Source organism: Anguilla anguilla, chromosome 13, assembly GCF_013347855.1.
Source record: "Anguilla anguilla isolate fAngAng1 chromosome 13, fAngAng1.pri, whole genome shotgun sequence".
Lineage (NCBI taxonomy): Eukaryota > Metazoa > Chordata > Actinopteri > Anguilliformes > Anguillidae > Anguilla > Anguilla anguilla.
The window spans coordinates 19,064,788-19,092,145 of NC_049213.1; the positions used below are offsets into that span (position 1 = coordinate 19,064,788).

The window sequence follows — 27,358 nt, forward strand, 5'->3', positions numbered from 1 at the left end:
GAGTATCTGAGCATTCAGGTATCTTTCTCCTCAGTATGCTATCAGAGCTGCTGTAGTTATTGTATCAGTGAGTGGCACAAGTTCAGGCACCTGCCTGTGTGTGTGTGTGTGTGTGTGTGTGTGTGGTTGGGGTTGTAATATTGTAAAGTCCTCCAGCATAGAGGAAGCAGGCTGCTACAATGGGTTGGGCCTGTTAACTGACCTGAAGAAGCTGGAAATACACCGCATGAACATCTAAGAAAAACTGTGTTCGCCAATGTGGGTATTTGCATGACTCTCCGCATCGCCATTATAAAGCCACACAGAAGTCGCTGAATTATTGTATAAAACCTCACCCCTCTCTATGACGGACAGCTTCTCGTTCCACCTTCGAGTTTATCTACTACATAGAAGGTATAAACGTTCGTTACATTTCGGAAATCCGAATTCCAATTAATCGAATACGACTACAAATCCCAATTTCCATGGCGCTCGCTTAATGTCTTGGCTGGCTTAATTCAAAGACAGGGGGGTAAATTGTTTCGAAAAAGATTACACTGCAAATTATTGGACAAATGGTACATGTAAAACAAAGAAAAGAAAATAATTTATTGAATTTTTATTAATTGAATATTATATTACATTAAGGTCCCAAAGTCTCAAAAACAAAAATATGATTTTAATATGAACCTCCACATGTCATAGACGGAATGCTGTTCCCTGGCCAAACTCCGCACATGTTTATAGATAGCTACTTTTCTGGGGGTTAGAACACGGTAAGGGAAATTGCATGTGGTGCTGAGAACAGCCAGTCAGCCTCTTCCTTCGATACGCAAAAAGTCACTCAGCTCCCGCCAGTTTGCCTGATAAGCACTGTGGACCACCCGAACGTTCCGTTGTTGCTGCGTATTTCTTTAGCACTTTTTTTGCTTTCAATACCACGGAACAGGCCCGAGTAATATCAGATGTGGTGAGTTCTGCATACTAGCTACTTCTCCGAGACATGCACGCTAGCTTACTTGCTACTTAACGTTAGCTGGTCATAGCTATTTTATATTGACATAAAAACGGAAAACTATATTCCTCGTATGTACGAGTAAAGTGGGCTGGTTTTGACAAGATTAGATGAAAGCCTAATTGTGGTAACTGGCCGAACAACTTTCCAGATTTTACGAAATTAACGGGGAAGTGGGAGTCGGACAGGGAGAAAGTGATAAATAATGAACAGCGAATATATGGAGGAACAGCCTTACACGATCACTGCTGAGCGAATCTTTTACCATTAAGGTTAGCTAACGCTAAATGTGATGGGTTCCCACGTTTTCGACGTGGGTAGGTTGCAAATGTTATTAGCTGATTAACATTAAGATAGCTGTCTGTAGGTTTAACATAACGGTCACCCAGAGCCAGCTATAGTTGTAAGTTACTCATTAGGGTTGATTTTAAATCTATAGAGCTGAGTCTAGCTGACTAATGTAGAATTGTGGTTACATATAGACAACGTTAGCTGCCTGACCACTTGGCTAACAAGTAAGAAACCTCGTTCTCGGCTTGGCTGAATTGCTTACTAGCTGTGGCATATGCTCTTGCATATCGTGTCGCAGGTGCTTGATCGACACAAGCGTGTCTTGCAAGTGGAAGGCAGTGAGAGCAGACAAAGCTAACATAGCTACTGCCAACAAGCTAAGTTAGCTAGGATAGTGTAGCTAATCAGAATCGGAACCTTTCCTCTTGTTAGCTGGGCGCATCGGCCCACTTGGGCCTTTGTCAGAGCACCCCCTCACCCAACACTTCATGTTTGAATTCAGGGCATTTTAGCAGTAGTCTTACGGTAACACTATCAGTGTTCACACAAGCTTATAGCTACCTTAGTTTTATTTTACGAGGGCTCAATCGTGTGACGTAGCGAGATAACGTTAACTGTATAACCAGCTACCAGGCATGGGCTGGGTGAATATTGATAATTTTATGTATCCAGCCATTGTTTTGTGGTTTGCAGTATTTTGATGACAAGCTTTTATGGGCTATAAAGTGAAAACCCAAGATCAAACTAAGTGTTAGAAGATTATAGTGTTGCTACTTAATTAACAGCTAATTGCATGTAACGTTGCTGGCTAGGTAACTCGTACCCATTTCACGTCTGATACCGCTTGCCTGCAAGGAGTCGCATTTATTTTCTGACGACGAGTTGGCTTTCTAACCATAGTTGTAGCCCACCTTCCCGGTTGCACTTCTCCACATTGATGTTATTCTCCCTTCTACTACGTAACGGTAACTAACACCTACCGCCGCCTCCCGCGTTTGTCCTGTAAAGCAAGAACTATGCTTTGCTAGTTCATCCTAACCGTACAAATTGGGATTGTCTTACACAGCCAGACCTATTACTACATAATTCGCAGTTGAGTTCTTTAGAACAGCTTATTAATTAGTAAAAAAAAAAAAAAAAGATGTTAACTGTTGTAGAGCCCCAATGAGCAGGACATTCACTGGCTAGTCTAACGTGATATGACGCTGTTCGTTTTAAACGGTGCTCTGTCCAGTCTGCCATAGTCCTGAACGCCAGCTTGGAATATGTACAATAGCATACAGTATATTACGACACGTGTGTGTATCTGTGCCGGCTATTTTGATTTTAACTACTGGCCACTTTATAGGCTCTGTCCTGTATGCAGGTTTGATAATACTGCGTGTTCGCTGGAAAAGATGCCGGCGTCCTATGATTTCGTTTGTGTTTGAAAGAATGGTTGCACAACTAGTTAATTATCATTACATGAGCTTTATTGAATAGTGGTAGTTATTAAGATGCTATTCGTGAATGAGCTGCAGTCATTTTACTGTACCTCGGTAACCTCGCCATGCCAGATATGGTTCTTGACACATCAAGAGAACAGACACGACGAGTTTATATATTCGGTCCTGTGTGAACTAACGTAAGAGCAGTCAAGTAAGATAATATTGAGATTTTCTATATCATGATAAAGTGACAAGTGGTTTAATAGCTTTTGAAGGCTGTCCTGAGTGTGTCTGCATGGGGAAAAGAATGGCAACGAATCAGGAATTCGTAATAACCATAACCTGCATATTTATCTTGTTTTATGTACAAACTGCCTTTAAACACAGAAGGTGGTGCAGGAAGCAAAACATGTCTCTAACTGTTGTATAGAAGTACCATATAGATACACGACTACTACTTTATTATTATTATTATTATTATTATTGTTACTAGTAGTAGTAGTATTAGTATTATTATTAGTATTATTATAATAATAACAAAATAATAATAATCAACTTTTTCTATATAATACTTTTCCAATATGGATGAAAAGCATTTTCCTTAGAACAAAAAAGTTATCAAAGATAACTTCCACATGGGCCCCATATGGTGCAGCATCAGATGTATTCATGCATGAATACTTTTATTTTGCATATTCCTATTGTAACTGCACATTTATATTTATTGCATCACTGATTGCACCTTGTTTGCTTCATATTGTGCAGCCTTAGAATGAATCAGTAACTGCAAAGGCACAAACACAGCCTACCGTGTCCTATGTTGGTAATGCAGTGGCAACTTGTGGTTGGATTCTGGTGAGTCCAGTGTGACTGTGGAATTGTTGGCTTCATGCAGAACCCTGCATGCAATTCCAAATCACATGGTTTATGTAAATCCTTTGGAATTAAAAAATATATATATATATATATCATAATTGTCCATCAGGTGGCGGCATCAGCTTTTTTTAAAGCTCCATTTATAGCTTGCAGCCAAAGGCGATGTGAGAGGGGAAGAATATCTCATCAAAATGAACAGGCTTGTTAAAAATAAATGTGTATGTGGATTTAAAATCCACAGAGTATCCCAAACAGAGGGAGAGCAAGGTAACTGACCAGACTGGTGAGGAAGAATATCATATTTGTCATAGTCATTGTGTTGAATTTTTTGCCAAAGCGACTTACAATTGTGCATTTCACATGATAAGCTGTTGTGGGATACTGTGCAGTGTAGAGGTAGACTTCAGACCTCATAGTGCTTTACAGCTTTTTCTTTCACCCTGTTTTGGATCTTTGTCGTTTGTGGTTAGGAATGGGATTAGAAACTCCGAGGTGGCAGATTTGATTCTCAGCTGGTGGACTGCCATTTTACCCTTGGTAAATCTGAATTACTCTGTATGAATGGATTTTATCTTTAAAAAGGTAAGCGGTGTAAGTCACTATGGATAAGAGCATCTGCTAAACCACTATATGTAAATGTCTTGCCAGTGAACATAATCCTTCACGCATTCTAAATAGTACAGAAAGTAGGCAGCCCCCACTTGCAGAGTTGCAGGTGATCATATTTCTTATATGGGCAAGTGTAAAGCTCTCAATCTTGCATGTATTGTGCTTAGTGACAGGCTGCACAAGGAACACGACCACGTGAATTGTGGAAGTTACAGGGCTGTGCAATTCTTGTGGTGCTTCAATATTGGTGGCATTTGCTCATTCACTGGAGTGACAACCTGTGTGCCTCCAGGAAGCTTATACAACAAGGTTAAAATATAGAATATAATTCATTGAAATAGTTCTGTGAAAGTGTCTGAATTTTGCCTTATTTACTTTGCCTGTTGAAAGGCAATTGGCAGCATTCAAATCCTGACTATGGTTATCAATACATACTTAATATTTTCAGGAACTATGGAGACTGAGTACAGCTGTGCTGAGTTCCCACATAGCATTGCAATTGGCTGCATAATTCTTTGCGGATACAGCCAATCTGTGCCATTTCATGAAGGTTAATTTGCATAAGCTGTTTGGAGTAAAATATTTAAAGTGGCAGTGGTAGCAGCGTTATGGATTAACTCCATAGTCGACAAAGCACCTGAATACCTGGGAGGTATAATCACTAATTAACTATTAGGGTAACTTCTATCCAACTGCAAAGAAATATAAACTATAGCAATTGAAAGGTATATTGAACGTTGCAATTTAATGTGATAAATGTTGCATACAATTGTCATTAAATTTAGACCGAGGCAGGGTGCAGACGTTTCCAGCTTGTCGTCTGATCTGTGCAGCTGCCCTGTGGGAACTTTAAACCGAAAAAACGAGCATCTTTCTCCACTTTGCAAAGGTCTTTAAATATTCGTGTCGCTGAGAGATCTCACTGCGCTTTGAATAAATCATAACCAGCATAATGAAGACAAATGGGCGTGTACTTGCGCAATTTTGCGTTCGGAAAGCGTACAGACCCAATGATTTGCTGAGCGTTGTGGAAAGCACCCCTTTCTGTTGAATATTTCAGTATCCCCGCCCCCGTCCCGGGGCTGCCATTTTGGTTTTGTTCCCGTTTGCTGTAGGGAGGACCAGCACAAGACAGGATACATAGCCAGCTAGTTAGCTACATAGCTAGAGTGACTCGACAATTAAAACCATCTGTCCAACTGTTGTTACCCTGGTCAGAGTGCGTTGTTTTTGACTGTGGTCTAATTTCATTTTTTATTTTTAATTCTTTAATTATAAGCTCTGTAGACCACTTTGCCAGGTACATACAGGAGGAGCGGATTGCAGGCACTGAGAGGGGACAGAGAAGGATTATTGGTAAGGTACACCATAGACATAAATAAATGAACTGTCGATGGTTAAGATTGCATGGTTGTGACTGGCTTTCTGGTTTGGTGACCAGCCAAAATCTCAACTACCTAGATCTGGGACGGTTGTCCGTGTTATTGCCTCAGAGTATATTTATAACCGTTCGAATTGCCTTTTAACAGGCTAGCACTCGCTAACGGGCAATATGTGAACAAAGCGCGTCCAAACAGCACATTATCTGGTGTTGCATTGCGCCAACACAGTTTAGGCCCCTGTCTGCTTATACGTTATAGCAAGCTATCTTGGATAGTCGTTTGCTCGCTAGCTTGCTGAAAGTCTCTGGCTGCTTTGTGCTCCAAATGAATTAGTTTCAGCCTGACTTGGCTAACGTTCGCTAGCTAGCCAATGGTACCTACATGGACGTGAACCATATTGGGTGTAGTTTGCAAGTTGTACGGTGTTTCGATGAATTTTACCTAATGTCGCTTGCTAATCTATATCAATCGAAGTAAAGTCGGTATGAATACTGCTGTTTTGTTTGAATTCACTTGAATTTGAAAACGACAAAGGCATCGTTCGGCCAAGGCCTAACATTACTGTAAAGATTTCCTAATGCTCACCAAGGTAGTTGGTTGCTGTAACAAGGAAACAGTCGTTTCGATTTATCATAATTTCAGCAGAGCCCAGATAACTTTTAACTTGTTGGCTAAATAAGTACTGAAGTTAGAATTCTAGAACGATACGTTAAGCAATTACTCGTCATAGCTTATTACTCCAGTCCATCATCCGTATGTAACACTTGTGGCATTCTTGACCAGCTAAAAAATAAATAAAATGAGCATTTAGCGAATATTTGTCTCTACCGCAGGTAAACCTAAGTGCAGCTGTACAATTTGTATTCTTGGCTGACGTTAGTTTAGCGAGCCAATTATTGGGGCCTTTTCTATGTAGACCGGGGTTTTGTTGGTAACGTAAGATGTTTCTTAACTGTAGGTAACATAGATAAGTATTGAAAACGACAAACGCACTCTTACATAGGCAGTTATAAGTTGCGTATCGTTTGCACAGGCGCATAATTGTAAAATCATCTAAATTTTTGCTTTTAAGTTACAGTTTATGGGCGCAGCCAGTAGCTAACAATGGAATTGAAAAACGCAAGGCAGTCACTGCATTGTACAGAAACGCACCCATGGCATCTGCAGTCAGTTTTAACGAATCAGCGTTTTTGTTCATCTAAAGGACTGACGTTGCACACGGCATTTTCTGATAATGAACTGATAATGCACTGTGCTATGGTCTCTAGTTTCAGAATATCGTTCAGCTGCACAGTAAGCACTTATTTTCTTTGGACCCACGGTAACTGCCTTACTATCTTGTAAAGTAACAGTATTAAAATATTGCAGCACTGTTCAGTAGTTGGCAGAAGCTGGGAACTTGTTAATGTATAGATTGACATGGCAGAAAAGAATCCACGCTTTGATTTGAGTTTGTCCTTTTTATTTGGGCTAGCCATGTATTTTTTTAGGGTATGTGTGTATTACGGGGAAATGTTGATTAATGTTTCTGATGTGGTTCCATTAGCTAAATCGTTCAGTAAATCCCATACTTTTAAGTATGTTGATTTGCTCCATGATCAGTTATTCTCCATGTTTATGGATGATTGTGTTAATTCTTGTCGCATCATATCAGTCATGGCTTATTATTGCCAAAATTAAATAACATTGCGTGTCTAGTCTGCTACAGTGTGGTTGGTTGATTAAATGTAACTGGCCAACTGAAGCAGTTATACTATGGGCCAGATTCAATCAAATCCATGTACACTGTTTTCTGACTACACCTCTTCCCGTTTCTTCAAATTTTCAGACTTAAAGAGCTTTACGTTTTGTTTTATTTAATACAGAACAGTTTAAATTTGGTTAGATTGAATCACAAAATTACCTAGGGTGTTTGACTAAATCTACACACCTGACAAGCATGCGACTGTAAATGCCAGCTGCTAGTATAAAGCAGTCTCCTAGAACTTCCACAGCACAATTTTAGATTAACTCTTTAAAGCAACACACAGGCAAAAAAGGAAAAAAATGGACTGGTCAGCTGTCATATCCGATAACTAGATGGAGCAGCAGCGTTGAGCAATAATGCTAAAAAATGAGCACATCCGTCTGGTACTAAGGTTATGGATGATATGATGGGCTGACATGGTGATGCCAGATGCCAGAGGCTGTTGTTGCTGTAAATTGAGTGAAAATGTCAGTTTTTTTTAACGGAGCAGTTTAAATAAAGTTGTATTTCCACTTACCTGTGCTGTCTGGACATCCAGATTGTTTTGCTGAGATTTGACAAATTTTCTAAATATCCACTGCAGCTCACCTCCACTACAGCGGGCCTTGAAAAACTCAACAGCAACATCTTTCCTAATATAATGACACGGTTACTGATGAACATCCACAGACTTTGTTGCGTTTCATCAAAAACTGGTTTCCACTGCGGTACACCATCTGGGTATATCTGCGCGAAGTGTCAGCCAAAGCATGCCAGTATTCTGAGACTAATGTAAATTTTTAGCAGTACAAACGTTGGCCCCAGGGTGAGCTGCAGCAGATATCTAGAAAACACGTCAAATCTCAGTGAAACTGGATGGACTGGTAAGTGGAAATATTGCTTTCTTTTATTTTAGGTTAACCTGCCCTTTAAGTAGTAGCCTAATTACACTCATCTGAACCTCTTGTGCATTAGTAATTTATCCTTTTTGCTAGCCAAATGCACAAGTATAGCCATACAGAGGCTCAGTAACTGTAAACTCATGATCTCTGCTTAAAGTTAGCTTTTCAGTGTGTTTGGACTGCCTTCCTTTTTTTTTGGAACATGTTCCCTAGTGGCCACTGCAATTAAATTGATGTCTTTGACACTGTCTGTTTGTGTATGTTTCCATTCCCAGACCGGTTCTCTAGATGTCTCTCGTTAATACCTAATTGTTGTCTTCTGGCAATTTGGCAAAATGCCAGACATAGCTGGGCTCATGATAAAGCGCGTACTACTGATGCTATGTCATTTAACTTGCAAGTGCAAGGTATTCAACATGAAGTTATTGTGTTCTTGTGCCTACACATAAAATGCAACTGAACCATTGCTTTAATGTTGAGTATCTGCAAACAGTGTAATTCGCATGGGAATGGGAAGGTGCTCGCATAGCACTTCCTGCCCTGTATGACCTTTATTTGATCTGCTAGTTGTACATTCCAGTAGTCAAGTAGCTGGCTGTATGAGCCCTGGTTATTGAGCTCTGTTGTCATATAGCAACTAGATGTATGTTACTTTTCATGTTTAAAGTGAGCTTATACTGTTTCCTAGTGCAGTAAGTGTGCGGTGATGTAATGTAACCAAGCTATAACATGTTCGAACTGCATGCTGAGGTAAAAATTTGTCATCAAGAACCAACCAGCTTGACAACTTTCTCTTGGCATAGCAACACCCCCAGCAACTTTATTTCTGAAAAGCAACTGGTGAAAAATGTCTTAGCTTCTCAGGCACATTGTATTCATTTTTTTATTTTTTCTTAGTGTATCTTGTGATGATTGGCACCGTGAATGAGTGGAGAGGAGGTGGTGCCAGCTGCAGTTGCCTAGAGAGCAGCCATTGCCAGGCAGCCAGCATGTGCTCCAGTGCCCCTCCCCTCCCATGAGAGGGAGCGAGTGAGACTGAGGCCGGTGTGGAAGGGGGCGGGCTAGGCATAGATTCTACAAATCTCTGGAACTCGACTGGAGGGATGGAACACCATTCTTCCAAAAGACATTCACTCATGTAGTGTTTTGATGATGATGATGATGATGGTGGTGGAGAGCGCTGTCTAACACGGTCCAAAATCTCCAGTGGTAGTTCAATTGAGTTGAGATCTGGTGACTGCGAAGGCAATAGCGTATGATTTACGTCATTTTAATACTCATCAAACCATTCAGTGACCCTCGTGCCCTGTGGATGGGGGCATTTAGTTCCTATTGATACACTAGCCAGTTCAGCAGTCTTTGTGATTGAAGCTCCTGCCATCCATGCCTCAATAATGAACCTTCTGTCAAAGTAATTTAGATCTTTTTCTCTTGCCATCTTGATCCAAAATCGAGGTCAACTGGGCCTCCTGAGAATTTTTATACATGCCGCAGAGCATGATAGGATGTTAATTGTATTATGCAGTTCACCTGTATGGAAGCATCTGCATATATATATATATATATATATATATATATATATGTGTGTGTTCTAAGTGAAATGTTTGCATTTGCCAAATGATGAGCTTTTGGTTTATATGCAAATCAGTGTGAGGTCACTGAATTGTGTTGAATATGTTAATGAATGATACAGTCTAGTGACAGATCTGAAGCTTGACATCTTTCTCTAAGAAAGAGTTGGCAAACATTGGCTTGTTTTCTTGAAATGCTAATTAGAACAGGTCCACATTATGCGAAATTTATAGCATGGAGCGTCCCTCTAATCTGAGTGTGTCCAAAAGTATGGGCATTAATATGGTCTTGGTCCACCCTTTGCTGCTATCACGGCCACCACTCCTCTGGGAAGGCTTTATACTAGCTAGATGTTGGAGCATTGCTGCAAGGATTTCCGTACATTCATCAGCCATAAGAATATTAGGGAGTTTGAGCACTGATTGGATGATTAGGCCTGGCTCGCAATTGGCTTCCCCACTGACCCCAAAGGTGTTGGATGGGGTTGAGGTCAGGGCTCTGTGTGGGCCAGTCAAGTTCTTCCACACTGTTCTTGACAACCATTTCTATATGGACCTCGCTGTGTGCCTTGTCATGCGAAAACGGGAAAGGGCCTTCCCCAAGCTGTTGTGGAAGAACAGAATCGTCTAGCATGTGATTGTATGCTGTAGCATTAAATTTGCCTTTGCTAGAACTAAGAGGCCTAGCCCAAACCATAAAAAACAGCCCCAGACCCAGGGGTGTTCTGATAGTTTTGATCATATTGTGTGTGAGGTTCGCAGTTCCCTTTACTTTTGTTTTCAATAAGGATTTTTAAAGTTAGATCATTTTTAAAATACTGTTTAATTACGGTTTCTTTCAGGAGCAATGAACAATATGAGACAAATGTTTATTATCTGTCTTATGTAAGGTCAGTGAATGTCCTTTATGTTCTAAATTAAAATAGATTTAATAAAACACATTGGTAAAGAAGCAGGTGTTGCTGTTTTTCCTTTTTTTTTCTTTTGGCTCAAAAAACAAATACAAACAGGTTTCAAAAATCGTGGTTTGAACAAAACCATGAATCTGGAGAACCATGGACGGAGTGTAGCACAGTGGGTAAGGAACTGGGCTTGTAACCGAAAGGTCGCAGGTTCGATTCCCGGGTAAGGACACTGCCGTTGTACCCTTGAGCAAGGTACTTAAGGTGCTTCAGTATATATCCAGCTGTATAAATGGATACAATGTAAAATGCTATGTAAAAGTTGTGTAAGTCGCTCTGGATAAGAGCGTCTGCTAAATGCCTGTAATGTAATGTAATTACACCCCACACATACACACAAATGGCAACACAGGGAAGCATGCTTCCTACTGGCTCACTGGCACCATTTCCAGGTTGTCTGCTATCCAAGTATAAGTCTGCTTTGTGTCAGTTCTAACCAAGCCCAGCCCTTTGCGTCCGGCTGGCCAAGACCAGTTCTGCCTATCTTCAGTATCAATCCAGCCCAGGCCGCTTCGCTTCAGTGCTAGCCAACCCCTTTCCTGCTTATCCTCAGTGCTAACCAAGCCTAGCCCTGTGTAACTTCAGTAATGAAGTTTGACCCTTGCATTCAGCCAGGCAGTGGGAGTTCGTTACAGGGTGGTGTGACTGCAGCTGTAACCTAAGAGTGGGACTGAGCGATCAGGCACCTGTGGCAGTCAGCAGCCCCACCCCTCCCTCTCCTGAGATCTTGTGTTTGGCTCATTTGCATATGGCGACCTTCTCTGGTGCATGCCACTGCTGAGGTATTTGGGGAGCATGGGGTTCAGGCAGGTGGGGTTACTGACACACATCTTTAGGGTACTGGATTCATTTTAAGGTTGTCACGATATCTCATAAAATTGTATGTCAAGATATTTGAAGATATTTGTGATATGACTGACTATAGCTACAGTATTAAAAATTATTATTATTATTATTATTATTATTAATAGGTCCTTGGGCAGTTCATACCTGAGAGCAAGTCCTGGGGCAGTTCATACCTGAGAGCAGGTCCTGGGGCAATTCATACCTGAGAGCAGGGAGAGCAGGTCCTGGGGCAGTTTCTCCCTGAGAGCAGGGAGAGCAGGTTCTGGGCAGTTTATACCTGAGAGCAGGGAGAGCAGGTCCTGGGGCAGTTTCTCCCTGAGAGCAGGGAGAGCAGGTCCTGGGGCAGTTTCTCCCTGAGAGCAGGGAGAGCAGGTCCTGGGGCAGTTTGTACCTGAGAGCAGGGAGAGCAGGTCCTGGAGAGTCTGTAGCTTAGAACCTACCCTCAGGGAGTCTCTATTTGAGATCAGGTGCTCAGAGACCCTGTCTTTGCATTAGGGCCCGGTATGAGTAGAGCAGCCTCACAGTTTATAACTGATGTTGTTGAGGGATGGAGGACTTTGGTGGGGGAGATTGTTCCTTTGTAATCATACCATAGCTGCTACTCTGGCCAATCAGGTGCTGCAGCAACCATGCACTGGCAAGAGCCTCCCTCCAACGCAGCTTGGTTGGTGGACCGTGGAGTGAAAAGTGGTGGCCATTGTTCAATTAAGATTTGGGTTCCAGAGGGATACTAAAAAGTTCACTGCTGTGTTTTCCAGATGTCCAGCTCGCCGCTGTCCAAGAAACGCCGCGTGTCTGGATCAGAGACGAAGACGGGATCTCACTGCTCCTCCTCAAACTCTGTCAGAACCGAACTGCCCCAAAACCCCACCAACGTGAGTGTTCACTGATACGCACCTGCTGCTCTTATTCCAACAAAAGGCACATTAACTCACAAATATGTGCGTACGCCCTAGACCTTGGGCTAGTAGTTATTTAACCATTTTGTTACTATAAGCAGGGTTCCGGACTAACTTCTTTTGCCATCGTGCCAGAATTGTCCCAAGAAATTTTTTTACTGCATTGAAGAAAGCCCAGTTTTATGCTTATTACACTGAGGCACCCTTCTTTGCTCCCTTCAGATTTTTTAACTGTCCTGAAATGAATGTGGACCGTCCAAAATTTATAAAGTCGTATTTTGTGGGGCCGTACTTTTCTTGACGCGTGTGTGTTGGGCAGTGTTTTGCTTGGTGTGTGTGTGTGTAGGTGTAGGTGTAGGTGTAGGTGTAGGTGTAGGTGTAGGTGCATACGTGCATACGTGCATACGTGCTCAGGTACTGGAGCTGGCTGTTTTTGTGTGTGGTTCTGTGCTTGACTTGATGTGGTGTCTTTCCCAGGGCATGGCTAAGAATGGCAGTGAAGTGGAGATCGATGAAGGCCTGTACTCCAGACAGCTGTGAGTTTTATTTTTATCCATCTGTTCATTATCAGTTACTGCTCTGCCTCCACCCCTTTATATTTCAGTGACCTGCAGTGTCTGGTACAGCTAAAGCTAGCACTAGTGTTGCGCAGACAGACTATTATAAAATGCCATGGTATATCATAGCTAATCAACTAGAGCATCTAGGTTGGCGGTGTCTGTCAATTTTTTAAAACCAATTTGTGCAAGCCCCAGTGGCTAGGATGCTGGCACTGGACTGATATTGCTCAACTCAGACATTGGTGTTCCTGCAGCTAAGCTATAATTCTATGTTCTGGGTTTATTAGTCGACTGTCTACAGCAACTGTGCCAAATATGGAGTTTCTAAGTGTCACTTTTGTCGTGTAGTTCAGCCATTTAATAAGTTCATGAATATTGTTTCACCACCACAAATTAATATTCCTTCATTGCAACAAGATAAAGCCAACAAACTCAAAGGTATGCTTATACAGTAGTGAAAAACACTGCTCACCGAATAGCAAAATAAGAGGAATTCTTGTGTAATCACTCCACATCGTTCTATCAATATCTGCGACTAAATATGGAATAACTGTATAATCTTACCATTGTTTTTACACAGTGGTAAGATTGTGTCAAAAGAGGAGATGAGCCAAGTTGGGCTGAATGGCCTGTTCTCATCATAACTTAGGTCCATTTTCCAGCATAAGAACATTTCTTCCTCATATTTTTCTGATTATTTTCAAATACATTGAATTCAATGAAATTTTTCCTCAAGTGTAACTTATTTTAGGTAAAATAGTGAAAAATGCTTGGGTCGCTATCATTTTGGCCTCCTCTGTAACAGCCTGTAGGTGTTTGTCTGTGCTAATGCATTACCTGATCCAGTAGGTGCTGGGCTGTACTCATGCAACCCGGTCTAGCTCCCAGGATAGGCACCCAATGAAAGGATGCATATTTCACGCTGCTGCAGGGCGTAACGAACCACGCAGCGTTTAAAGCAAAGCGTAACGAAGCGCTTTGCTCGTGAATGCGCCGCTGGTGAGGCCGTATCCCAGCGACAGCCCGCCGCCGCAGCGTGTCGTTCGTGCGCCTGCATGTGAGCCCCGTGTCAGCTCTGACCCAGCGCCCCTCTCTCCTCCGCCTCCTGCAGCTACGTGCTTGGGCACGATGCCATGAAGCGCATGCAGTGCTCCAACGTGCTCATCTCCGGCCTGCGGGGGCTGGGTGTGGAGATTGCCAAAAATGTCATCCTGGGCGGAGTCAAGAGCGTCACCCTGCACGACCAGGGCCCTGCCGAGTGGAGGGATCTTTCTTCTCAGGTATATAATTAACCAGTTAGAAACTGCCATTAATTTGCTTTTCTCACAGGTACTAAGTGCTAATTGGCTTTCATTAGTCTGCTGTCCTTACAGGTGTAAGCTTACGTATGTCTCTACCAGTAAATGATTAGCTTTCCTTTATTAGTTCTTTTCACAGGAGTGCTTTAATTACTCTAAGAAGTTAAGGTACTTCCGCACTGTCAGATGGGGGGGAGGGTGGTGCAGAGAGGCAGGCTCCCAAAACCCATGTTCTGATTGGACTGCAGCTGCGAGCTGCAGCCGCTGCCCTTTCCCTGCTCTCGGCCGCCTCTCTCCCATCTCTGAGCCCGCTGTGTGCCCGTCTCTGAGCCCGCTCTGTGCCCTCGCAGTTTTACCTCCGCGAGGGGGACCTGGGGAAGAACCGTGCCGAGGTGAGCCAGGCCCGCCTGGCGGAGCTGAACAGCTACGTGCCCGTGGTGGCGTACACCGGCCTTCTCTCCGGGGACTACCTCGCCCAGTTCCAGGTGAGGCCCGCTCCCTTTGCCTCGTGCGCTGGCGTCCTTTTAAACGCACGCCAGCAGCCGTGACCTGTGTGTGCGTCCTACATGTAATCGTGCTGATGTTTGTGCACTGTGTGCGTTTGTGTTCATTTGATCATGGTGTTCATGCCTTATGTGTGTTTTGTGTGATCATGCCGTCATCACCAGCATCCCTGCTTCATGCGTGCTGGTGTTCATGGTACCGTGCCGACAGTCATGCTTTGCACGGGTTGGTGTTTGTGTGGTAATGCAGATGTTTGTGCCTTGTGTGTGTGTTCATGCAGTCATGCTAATGTTCGTGCCACTTGGCAGAGCGCGGAAGCGTGCTGTGGCTGTAAGCTGAGAGGCACATTGCACCAGATCAGATATGACATACGCAAGCACAGGGTGACCTTTATACACGCAGCACATGCTTGAAATGTGCGCACAGATCGCGCTCGCAGACACACGCGCAGAAACACGCGCAGAAGCAGCATGTACACGACACACCAGTCTGTTTGATTGTAATCATGCGTTGGTAGTGAGAATGCTGCAGCATTGTCCTGGTTGTGTGTAAGAAGTTTGTGGTCTGCGCGGGTGGTGTGTGTGGTTTGTACAGGTGGTGTGTAAATGCTGTGTGTGTGGTCTGCAAGTGGTGGTGTGTAAATACTGTTTGTGTGGTCTACGTAGGTGGTGGTGTGTAAATGCTTTGTGTGTGTGGTCTGCGCAGGTGGTGATGTATAAATGTTGTGTGTGTGTAGTGTGATAATGCTATGTTTGTGGTCTGCACAGGTGGTGATGTATAAATGTTGTGTGTGTGCAGTGTGATAATGCTGTGTGTGATCTGTGCAGGTGTTGGTGTGTAAATGCTGTGTGTGTGGTCTGTGCAGGTGGTTGTGTGTAAATGCTGTGTGTGTGGTCTGTGCAGGTGGTGGTGTGTAAATGCTGTGTGTGTGGTCTGTGCAGGTGGTGGTGTGTAAATGCTGTGTGTGTGGTCTGCAGGTGGTGATGTATAAATGTGTGTGTGTAGTGTGATAATGCTGTGTGTGTGGTCTGCACAGGTGTTGGTGTGTAAATGCTGTGTGTGTGTGGTCTGCAGGTGGTGGTGTGTAAATGCTGTGTGTGTGGTCTGTGCAGGTGGTGGTGTGTAAATGCTGTGTGTGTGTGTGGTCTGTGCAGGTGGTGGTGTGTAAATGCTGTGTGTGTGTGTGTGGTCTGTGCAGGTGGTGGTGTGTAAATGCTGTGTGTGTGGTCTGTGCAGGTGGTGGTCCTGACCTGCTCCAGTCTGGATGAGCAGAGGCGTATTGGGGAGCTATGCCACAGCAAGGGAATCAAACTCATCATCGCCGACACGCGCGGCCTGTTTGGGTAAAATGCCTCGCACCTCGCCCACACCTCTCACAGGCCTGTAACAAACCGCACGCACCTCTCCCACACCTCACACTCCTGTCCCATGCTTGGGTTGTGCCAATCAACGATACATTGAGGAATCATGATTTATCATGAGGGGTTGGCGAGATCTATTCCTAGATAGGGGCTAGTTTTTATTTTTATTTTGTTAGATTCCTGGAGGAGCGTGTTCCGGCTGATTAGTGCTTTGTGTTATCAGTGAAATCTGATTAGGTGTTGAAAGATGAAAGGTAAGGCTCTTCTACCACATTCCAGTTTGTGGATGGGCTCTTAGGTCTGGTGCGGAATCCTAACTGCGCCTGTGCAGTGTGACGCGTTAATCGGATGCAGCGTCACTCGGCGGTGTGTTCGTCTGTGCGCCAGCGACCCCTTCTGGTCAGCTGAGGGATCAGCCTGCTCCAGCTGTGCATGAAGTGTCCTCTGACAGAGCGACTGCACAGGTCTTTGGAGCCAGAAGATGCGGCAGCCGACCAGCAGCATGCTGTGCAGGGGGAGTCCAGGCTGATAGCCAGACACAGAGGGGCACTCCAAAATGGCCGAAAAGGGAGGGAAATGGACAAACTGGTTTTAAGTGAGCGTGAAAGCGGGAGCTCCTCTTTTGGAGTATATGCTCAGCAGCTGTGGTTCATTTGTTTTTGCGCTGTTAAAGTCTTTCTCTCTCTGCTTGCAGTCAGCTGTTCTGTGATTTCGGGGAGGACATGCTGGTTTTCGACACCAACGGGGAGCAGCCCCTCAGTACCATGGTCTCCATGGTAACAAAGGTGGGTTCGTGGTTGGGGATGTGGGATACTGAGGGGCTGCTTCACAGGCACTGCCTGCCTGCCTCAGCTGCTCCATAGCACATTCACCTGGGGTGAACGGGGGGGTACGTGAGGGCAGCACGCTGTGCTGACCTTGGGCCTCGCTCGTCCACTCTCCCTCCCTCAGGACAGTCAAGGTGTGGTGACGTGTTTGGACGAGGCTCGGCATGGCTTTGAAAGTGGCGATTATGTCACATTCACAGAGGTGCAGGGAATGACTGAGCTCAACAGCGCCAAGCCTATGGAGATTAAAACCCTGGGTATGACCCGTGCGCTCACACACTCTGTCTCTCTCTCTCTCACACACACACACACACACACACACACGCACACACTCTCACATGCACTCACACACACACACACACACACACACACACACACACGCATACGCACACACACTCTCAAGCACACGCACACGCACACACACGCACGCACACACTCTCTCACACACATACGCACACACTCACGCTCTCTCTCACACACACACACACACACGCACACTCTCACATGCACTCACACACACGCATACGCACACACTCTCTCACACACACACACACACACTCTCTCACATGCACTCTCACACACACGCACGCGCACACACTCACGCTCTCTCTCTCACACACACGCATACGCACACACTCACACACACTCTCACGTGCATACGCACACACACTCACACGTGCATATGCGCACACACACGCATACGCGCACATACTCTCACACGTGCATACGAACACTCACACACGCACGCGCGCACACTCTCACACTCACATTGCTACAGACGCACAAACACCACTGAGACACGCACATGAACACACCATCTCTGACTTCTGTTCGCAGGACCCTACACCTTCAGCATCTGTGACACCACCTCCTTCTCTGACTACATCCGAGGCGGTATCGTCTCTCAGGTCAAGATGCCCAAGAGGATCTCCTTTGTAAGTGTGTGTGTGTGTGTGTGTGTGTGTGTGTGTGTGTGTGTGTGCATGTGCGATACTGAGTGCGTGCTTGTGTTTATGTTCTGAAAGTGGTTATGATGCGGTAATTGTGACATCAGGCCTCTCTTCCTGCTTCCTGTGCAGAAATCTCTGTCAGCCTCGATGGCAGATCCAGAGTTTGTGCTGACGGACTTCGCTAAATTTGACCGGCCAGGCCAGCTGCACCTGGGCTTCCAGGCCCTCCATGCCTTCCAGAAGAAGCACAGCCGTCTGCCCAAACCCTGGAACCAGGTACAGACCCCCCCCCTCCCCAAACCCTGGAACCAGGTACAGACCCCCCCCCAACAAACCCTGGAACCCCAGGTGATCTCTCAGACCCAAACGTGCTGCAATGCTCTCTGTCCCAGGCAGATGCAGAGGAGCTGGTGCTCCTGACTAAGGAGCTAAACGAGAGCCAGTCTGGGGCTGCCAAGCAGGAGCAGCTGGATGAGGGGGTCCTACGGAAGCTGGCCTACGTTTCGGCGGGAGACCTGGCCCCCGTCAATGCCTTTATTGGGGGCCTTGCAGCACAGGAGGTCATGAAGGTACAGAACCCCCAAAAGCCCTTCAGCAGCACCTCCAAAAAGCCCTGTTTCAACACCCCAAAAACCCTGCACCTCCAAAAGGCCCTGTTCCACCCCCCCCCCCAAAAAACCCTGCAGCAGCACCACCAGAACCATGCTGCAGTACACCAAGAACATTCAGCACTTCCCCCTGAAAGCAGTGCTTGTGCTGCCAGTTAGTCAGCTGGCGCTTTCCTCTTCCTGTGAACAGTGAGGCCGTAGCTACGTAGCGCTTGATCCTGACGCACCCGTTTAGACCCTTCCGCTCACAGCGTGTCTCTCTGGCTGCATGAGCTCGAACTGTACAGCCTGCAGCTTTTGAAATGCGCAGAGTGCGCGTGTATTGAGCGCGCTCCTCCGTTTCCCCTGCAGGCCTGCACAGGGAAGTTCATGCCCATGATGCAGTGGCTGTATTTCGATGCTCTGGAGTGCCTGCCAGATGGGGAGGGGCCCCTACCCACAGAGGAGGAGTGTGCACCTGTGAGTGACAGTCTATCTCTCTCTCTATCTCTATCTCTCTCACTTCCTGTCGTTGGTTTGTGTGGGGAACAAACCCTCTCCCTTCATTTGCTAACATCGCGAGTAGTATTGGCAGTGTGCAGCGCTGCCCTCTGCTGGCTGTCTGTATTAACGCATCGTTTCTCTTTCCAGAGGAGCTGTCGCTATGATGGACAGATAGCTGTGTTCGGCTCCAAGCTGCAGGAGGAACTGGCCAAACGGAGATACTTCCTGGTATGGGCAGAGAGCTTTATCTCTTTCTCTGTCCCCCTGCTCTCTCTCCTTCCCCTCCATTCCTCCCTTCCTCTCTCACCCACTCCTTACTCGCTGGCTCTAATGCTGGTGGCGTTCAGCTCTGATTGGTATTATGTAAATCTTGAGCGTTTTTGTTGATGTTTTTGGTCCAGTGCCATCACTTGGGTAAGGCTGAGAGTAATCAGCTCATGGCTCAAATGTCCTACCAGCTAAAGTATAATTACGACAGAACGTCTGTTCATATGCATCTGTGGCAAAAGAAAACGAGATATTTATGTTCAGTGGAGCTCAGATGACCACGTGTTGAATCCTAACCATTCCACGTTTGTCAACGCGATGTGGGGGTGTTGGCGTTAGGCGGAACCACGATTAAACATTCCTGCACCCCGCCTCCACAGGTGGGTGCGGGCGCCATTGGCTGCGAGCTGCTGAAGAACTTTGCCATGATTGGCTTGGCCTGCGGGGAGGGCGAGGTCATCGTCACCGACATGGACACCATCGAGAAGTCCAACCTCAACCGCCAGTTCCTGTTCCGGCCTGGTGACGTGTCGGTGAGGGCCATGCACCGCGACAGTGCCTTTACCAACCCCGTGACCATGTCCCCCCCCCCCCCCACCCTTACGCATAGTGACTGTGTGTCAACCGCCTCCATGCCCAGTGACTGTTTTAGCACACTCTGACCATGACTCAACCACCACCACAGACAGCGTCATGCTGTGTTGTGAAGAAGACCGACTGGATGCGGTCTCTTCTTCAAAACAAAGCACAGATTTTCTGTGAAATGTGTGCCATTTTAACTTCATTTCTAGTTGTGAGTGTGCGTGTGAGTGTGTGTGCGTGTGTGTGGGTATGTGTGTGTGTGTGTGCGTGTGTGTGGGTATGTGTGTGTGTGCGCGTGCGCGCGTGTGTGTGTGTGCGTGTGTGTGTGCGCGTGCGTGTGTGTGTGCGCGTGCGTGTGTGTGTGCATGCCTGTGTGTGTGTGCATGCCTGTGTGTGTGTGTGGGTATGTATATATGTGTATACATCTCTGTGTGTATGATGTGATTTAATCAGCAGCCCAACCCTTACCCCTCCCAAGGGTGCGTTCAGATGCTTCAGCTGAACTTCTAAGGAGCGCTCAGGCCTCGTTGAGTGAGCGTCCGGCCTGGGCCCGCCTGAAGGGGGCGCTGCTGACCGCTTTCCCCGCTCTCTCCTCTCTGAGCTCAGAAGATGAAGAGCGAGACGGCGGCGGCGGCGGTCAGGCAGATGAACCCGTCCATCCGGATCAGCAGCCACCAGAACCGCGTGGGGCCCGACACCGAGCGCGTCTACGACGACGACTTCTTCGAGAGCCTGGACGGCGTGGCCAACGCGCTGGACAACGTGGACGCCCGTAAGCGAGAGGCCCCTACTGCCCTGCAGGGGAGAGAGAAATAAACCGTTAACACTGCGTGTGCTCGGGAGTTATCACTGACTCTGATCTTATGGGACAGACAGAGAGAGAGAGAGACAGAGAGGGAGAGAGGGATAGAGAGAGAGACACACAGACCGAGAGAGAGGCACAGAGACGGGTGACTCCCACCAAAGTGTACCTGTTATCGTGTTAATAGTTCCCCCACCCGATCATCCTGACACATTCAGTAGCCCCAGAGTGAAAACCTGAGCTGCTCTCTCTGACCTCCTTGTTTCAGGCATGTATATGGATCGCCGATGTGTGTATTACCGGAAGCCTCTGTTGGAGTCCGGGACGTTGGGGACCAAGGGGAACGTGCAGGTGGTGATCCCGTTCGTGACCGAGTCCTACAGCTCCAGCCAGGACCCCCCTGAAAAGTCCATCCCCATCTGCACCCTCAAGAACTTCCCCAACGCCATCGAGCACACCCTGCAGGTCAGGAGGCCGACTGCCTACTTGCTCTTCCTCAAACGCTTGGTCATAAACCAAAAAGGTCAGTGATTAATGCCTCTCTCTCTCTCTCTGTTTCTCTCTCCCTCCCTCCAGTGGGCACGTGATGAGTTTGAAGGCCTTTTCAAGCAGCCAGCTGAGAATGCGATGCAGTACCTCACGTGAGTATAAATGATACTAGAATGCATTCACATACTACCTATTAATCGTAGGATCTCAAGAGGCTTTGTATTGAAGGGCAAGGAACTTCCGTAAACCATGTCCAGTGCACCTGGCCCCGCCCTCCTGCCATACGCAGGGGTTTAGTAGGTGGTTGTCCTACTGCAGATACCCTAAGTTTATGGAATGTAAGTTCATGGAGCAGACTCTGAGGGGTGTGTGTGTGTTTCTGCAGAGACCCTAAGTTCATGGAGCAGACTCTGAAGGGTGTGTGTGTGTTTCTGCAGAGACCCTAAGTTCATGGAGCAGACTCTGAGGGGTGTGTGTGTGTTTCTGCAGAGACCCTAAGTTCATGGAGCAGACTCTGAGGGGTGTGTGTGTGTGTTTCTGCAGAGACCCTAAGTTCATGGAGCGGACTCTGAGGGGTGTGTGTGTGTTTCTGCAGAGACCCTAAGTTCATGGAGCGGACTCTGAGGGGTGTGTGTCTGTTTCTGCAGAGACCCTAAGTTCATGGAGCAGACTCTGAGGGGTGTGTGTGTGTTTCTGCAGAGACCCTAAGTTCATGGAGCAGACTCTGAGGGGTGTGTGTGTGTTTCTGCAGAGACCCTAAGTTCATGGAGCGGACTCTGAGGGGTGTGTGTGTGTTTCTGCAGAGACCCTAAGTTCATGGAGCGGACTCTGAAGCTGCCGGGGGCGCAGCCGCTGGAGGTTCTGGAGGCGGTGTACCGCAGCCTGGTGGCGGACTGCCCCCACAGCTGGGAGGACTGTGTGACATGGGCCCGTAACCACTGGCAACAGCAGTACAGCAACAACATCCGCCAGCTGCTGCACAACTTCCCCCCGGACCAGGTGAGGCCCCGCTGCCCTGCTGCTGGGGGTGCCTGTGTCCGCTGTGCATCAGTCTGTGTTTCTGTGTCCCAGTAACAGACCGAGGGCGAGCGGTCAACTGCCACTCGACAGCGTTTGTCTGGAATTCGTCCAGAATGATCAGGAACTCGGTGGTTTTGAAAACTGCACTTTGGAGGCGTCCTGTGCGGCGTCGAGAGATTTTGGCGATCGCCTCAAGGCGTCATGATCGAGTTTTGTGTAAACGATGCTTTTAGAAACCTTGGAGAAGCATCTTCATGCAGTCAAAATGGCTTGGGTTTAACCGGCAGTTCTTAGGATCGCATGCTTGAATGGGTGGCATTGGTAACCATGGAGACCATTACTGATGTCCCCCTCCTCCTCCCCCCCCAGCTCACCAGCTCAGGAGCTCCGTTCTGGTCCGGACCGAAGCGGTGCCCCCACCCACTGGAGTTCAGCACCAGCAATGTGAGTCAACCCAAATCCCTGTCTGATTCGCTGCAGACGTTTAGCATCAGAATGCTGACCACACCTCAAACCGCGTAGTGGCTCACCCGTCTCACCTGTGCAGACACTGCAGTCGGCTGCGCAGACCATGCAGTCGACTGCGCAGACCATGCAGTTGCTCAGCTCTCTCCTCTCTCCCAGGACCTGCATATGGACTACATCCTGGCCGCTGCAAACCTGTTGGCGCAGTCGTACGGTCTGCCCGGCTCTACGGACCGTGCCAGCCTGGCACGGCTGCTCCAGAAGATCACTGTACCCACCTTCACCCCCAGGTCAGGGGTCAAGATCCACGTCTCCGACCAAGAGATGCAGAATTCCCACGCCTCTGTTGGTGAGAGGGAGTATATTATGGTTTTTTTCCTTTTTTTTCTGTGGGATAACGAGTTAAGTATATTTAAGGTGCATTATCACCAACATATGTCTCAAAACACCTTACAATAAAACAATTCTTTAAATAAAATAGTATGCATTCACACATAGAGAAAATATACACAAATATACGCATATATTTACACAGGTCCAAAAGTAAGAAAATACGAGTAAACTTTGAATGATAAATTCATGACCAAGAGCAGGCAGGCACTTTTGCAAATTGGTGCTGTTCGTGAAGGTGTTAAAACCACCCAACAATGGTTGGCTATAACAATATGAAAAGGGTGGGTTTTTTATTGTGTTTTGGTGCTCCTGATGGGTGTGTGTGTCTGTGTTTCTGATGTGTGTGTGTGTGTGTGTGTGTTTTTATGACATTTGTGTTTCTGGTGTGTATGTGTGCGTGCATGTGTGTGTGTGTGCATGTGTGCTTGTGTATGCGTGTGTGTGTGCATGTGTGCTTGTGTATGCGTGTGTGCACTTGTATGTGTGCATGCGTGCTTGTGTGTGTGTGTGTTTGTTTCTCACGGGCGTGCGCGTGTGTGTGTGTTGTGTGTGTGTGTACGTGTGTGCGTGCGTGCGTGCGTGCGTGTGTGTGTGTGTGTTGTGTGTGTGTGTGTGCGTGCGTGTGTGTGTGTTGTGTGTGTGTGTGTGTGTGTATGTGTGTGTGTGTTTCTCACGGCTGTGTGTGTTGCTGTCTCTCAGATGACTCCAGACTGGAGGAGCTGAAGGTGCTCCTCCCCAGTGCCGACGCTGTGTCCCAGTTCAAGCTCTGTCCCATTGAGTTTGAGAAGGTGCGTCTCGCCTGAATCAACCTGCATCAAGCCTGAATAAACACCAGCGTTTATACGTTTTACTCTTTAATCCCAGGACGATGACTCCAATTTCCACATGGACTTCATCGTGGCGGCCTCAAACCTGCGAGCGGAGAACTACGACATCCCCCCCGCGGACAGGCACAAGGTCAGGCCGCTCTCTGAGGGTCATGGGTCGCGCCGGCGCCGCGGCTGGGCTTTCATACTCTCCCTCCTGCCTCCCCGCCTCCCCAGAGCAAGCTGATCGCCGGCAAGATCATCCCAGCCATCGCTACGACAACAGCGGCGGTGGTGGGCTTGGTGTGCCTGGAGCTGCTGAAGTTGGTGCAGGGGCACCAGCGGATCGAGTCCTACAAGAACGGCTTCATGAACCTGGCGCTGCCCTTCTTCGCCTTCTCCGAGCCCATCGCCGCTCCCAAACACAAGGTAACCCCAGCGCTCCTCCTCCCAGAGTTCCCGGGGCCTTTGAGCCCTCTGTTTGCCCTGGTTTTGACGTGTGCTGTGTGTGACTGCAGTACTACGATGTGGACTGGAGCCTGTGGGATCGCTTTGAGGTGAAAGGCATGCAGCCCAACGGGGAGGAGATGACCCTCAAACAGTTCCTGGACTACTTTAAGGTGTGTGTGTGTGTGTTCTGTTACAACCCATTGTAAGTTTGAGTTTACATTTGTTTGTGTCTTGTGGGAGTGTCTCAGTTTTTTCCGGTTGCTCATCACATTGGCCATTTCTGTCTCTGGTTATTAGGTTTGAAAAGGTGCGGTTTGCCGTTCACCTGTAGAGTCTCGCTCTTCAGATTTGCTCTGTGCCTCTGGATTGTGATTATTTTGTTGTTTGACCTTATTTTGCTGAACTCCGTCCTTGCCTCGCCCTACTAGTTAGTTTGCCGAGTGGATTTCGTGTTTCACCTCTATTTCATGACATAACATAATGATGGAAACAGGCCATTCAGCCCAACAACGCTTGCCATTTTCCTACCCCTGAAGTGAACGTGATGCTAACCGTTTACCTACAAACTGGATGGTATCCAGCCCGGTCTTGAAAAAACCCCCAGAGTTTCTGCCTCTACTACTTATCCTGGCAAGCTTTCATCCAATTCAACCTCGATTCTTTCCTTAGCCCTTGTAGTTTGTTTTTCCAGTGGATTTTGTTCCTTTAATCAACGTCAACTCTCATCTTGCCCTTCTGTTCGCTTCAGTTAGTCAGGGTGATGCCAGTGGGATTATTTATCCTTCCATCAGGACCCTGCTTTTCTCATTTTTCCTTTATTGTTTCTGAAGGAGACTCTGGGTAGAGTTCTAAATCTGTGTGGTGGTACCTCACATCAAAGTTGACTCAGTCTGCCAGTTTTTTTTTTTTTTTTTTTTTTTTTTTTGCAAAATAGCATTTTTTGAAAACTCTTAAAATGCTGCTTTGTATGAAATTTGGTGTGTGTGTATTTGCGTGTGTGTTTGTGTATTTGAGTGTTTGTGTGTGTGTTTGTGTGTATTTGCGTGTGGTTTGTGTCTAAGGACTGTCTCTGCTGCAGAATGAACACAAGCTGGAGATCACCATGCTGTCACAGGGTGTGTCTATGCTGTACTCCTTCTTCATGCCTGCTGCCAAACTTAAAGAGAGGCTGCAGCTGCCGTAAGTCCCGCCCCTTTACATTCACATACAACTCACACGCTCACACACACGCATATGCACACAGACACGCACGCACACATACACACAGAGGCCTGTAGCAGGCACTCCACTTCAGGAAATGCGTATACATTCATGCATGTATTTCATGGTATGAGAAATGCAACTTGCTTTTACCAATATCCTGTGAGATAATTGGACACTCCCCTCCCACCCCCTCCCCCTCCCCCATCGCCAGGATGACGGAGATCGTGACGAAGGTCTCTAAGAAGAAGCTGGGGAAGCACGTTCGGGCGCTGGTGTTCGAGTTGTGCTGTAACGACCTGAGCGATGAGGACGTGGAAGTGCCCTACGTCAGATACACCATCCGCTGAGGCTGTGGGCGGGGCCCGGGGGCCAGGGATCGGGATCTGTGGGGAGGAGCTTGTGAGCATGAGGGGAAAAAGATCATGGATGCGTATCTGACAGAGCAGCCAAAAAGTGTCTTGGTGGGAGAAATCAGGTGTGGGAAATGGATAGCTTGAGCCAGTAAATGTATTATTATTTTTTTAAATCAACATTTGTGATTTCCCCCCCCCCTTCCCCATACCTCCACAGCCAATGAAACCATGAGGGTGAGACAGAGGGAATTGGATATTTCATAGTTTCATGTAGGAAAGATGTGTGGGAACCTCTCTGATCAGGTGGATTATGTCTGAGGAGCATGTTCTTCAGACCTTAAACAGTACTGTTTTTTTATTTTATTTACTGTGTAGCTACACTGTAGTATATCACATCATATGCCTACACTCATACATGTTGTGTTCCTTTAACCTACTGTTCTTATTACAGAAGCCGACTCCTGCAAATATCTTTTTCCCTCCTTGCTTTTTTTTTTTGTGGGGATGCATCCATCTGCTTTGGATTTTTGACCCTCCCTCACCCAAATGAAAATGTTGCAGATTTATGACCGCACCAAAAAATGTATGCTGTGGAAGACGTATTTAAAAATAAATAATAATGAAATGGAGCACATGCGTACTGCGGTCCGATTTTTATTCCTGAATTATTGCCATGGGAGCCGATATGGAAGGAACCGTAGGTGTCTGGTGCATTGAGGGTGCTCTGCCCGCCACACCCCTGCACACCTGCAGGTGGCGCTCTTGTTGGCTTTGTGAATGTTACTTTTCCTGGCTTTGGCTGGGACCCGTGCCCCATTATTTGCTTTTGTCTTGTTTTTATGCTTTTTATTTTTTGGGGGTGATGGGTGGGGTGAGTGAACCTTGTAGAACATGATCTCTGTATTCTTTCTACTTTGTTTAAAACTAAAAAAAATAATTAAAAAAATACAGTAAAAAAAAAAATATATAGAAAAACGGTTAAGGATATTCTGTAATGGGAGCACTTAGTGTGATCATGAATAAAGCTGTTAAAGACTTGAGCTGTGCGTGTGTGCATTTCATTATTTTCAGTATTTCATGTTCGGACACGATGTGCATGTCTGGCCCATTGAAGTTATAAGGTTTTGGCCCAGGAATGGCTCACCCAACCTAATGTCCAGGTTTTCAGAACGTTTCCTGAACGTTACGGTAAACGTTTGCAGCACCTAATTTGTAAACCAACAGCCCCTACTTGGGACAAATCCATGAAGTCACCGAAGTTGAGACCTAAATGTTGTGGCAAGATTGCATCACCAGGCATAATGCAAATACAGCTAAGATCCCCGTTTGGTCTTTAAAAATTTTTTTTAGGCCTGTGAGCATCAGAGGCCTGCCCCATAATTGCTACAGCGACCAACATCTCCCCATTATAACATTGATACTCTGGATCTGATCAAGACTGGGGCGGAGGAA

General features: G+C 46.6%; 1 protein-coding gene across 2 annotated transcripts; it reads left to right on the forward strand.

The window, feature by feature from the left end:
- Nucleotides 1-727: 727 nt before the first annotated feature.
- On the forward strand, nucleotides 728-26,946 carry LOC118211225 (ubiquitin-like modifier-activating enzyme 1). 2 transcript variants are annotated; one of them, XM_035388250.1, is made up of 26 exons: nucleotides 728-949; nucleotides 12,345-12,461; nucleotides 12,963-13,021; nucleotides 14,157-14,325; nucleotides 14,694-14,828; nucleotides 16,084-16,190; nucleotides 16,903-16,993; nucleotides 17,160-17,292; nucleotides 17,873-17,970; nucleotides 18,115-18,261; nucleotides 18,378-18,554; nucleotides 18,945-19,052; nucleotides 19,224-19,304; nucleotides 19,724-19,876; nucleotides 20,532-20,697; nucleotides 20,996-21,192; nucleotides 21,304-21,368; nucleotides 22,020-22,215; nucleotides 22,606-22,680; nucleotides 22,861-23,050; nucleotides 23,794-23,882; nucleotides 23,959-24,051; nucleotides 24,138-24,329; nucleotides 24,419-24,520; nucleotides 25,429-25,529; nucleotides 25,765-26,946. In XM_035388250.1, exons 2-26 carry the CDS (start codon nucleotides 12,345-12,347, stop codon nucleotides 25,898-25,900), a joined length of 3,177 nt encoding a protein of 1,058 aa, XP_035244141.1. In that variant the 5' UTR covers nucleotides 728-949; the 3' UTR covers nucleotides 25,901-26,946. The 2 variants fall into 2 exon arrangements, with proteins under 2 accessions (XP_035244141.1, XP_035244140.1); XM_035388249.1 differs by lacking the exon at nucleotides 728-949 and adding an exon at nucleotides 5,288-5,553.
- Nucleotides 26,947-27,358: the final 412 nt, after the last annotated feature.

Coding starts and splice junctions, on each gene's coding strand:
- LOC118211225 (XM_035388250.1), top strand. CDS start 12,345: ATGTCCAGCTCGCCGCTGTCCAAGAAACGCCGCGTGTCTGGATCAGAG. Junction 14,326..14,693: donor GGAGGGATCTTTCTTCTCAG/GTATATAATTAA, acceptor GTGCCCTCGCAG/TTTTACCTCCGCGAGGGGGA. Junction 19,305..19,723: donor CCAAACGGAGATACTTCCTG/GTATGGGCAGAG, acceptor CCGCCTCCACAG/GTGGGTGCGGGCGCCATTGG.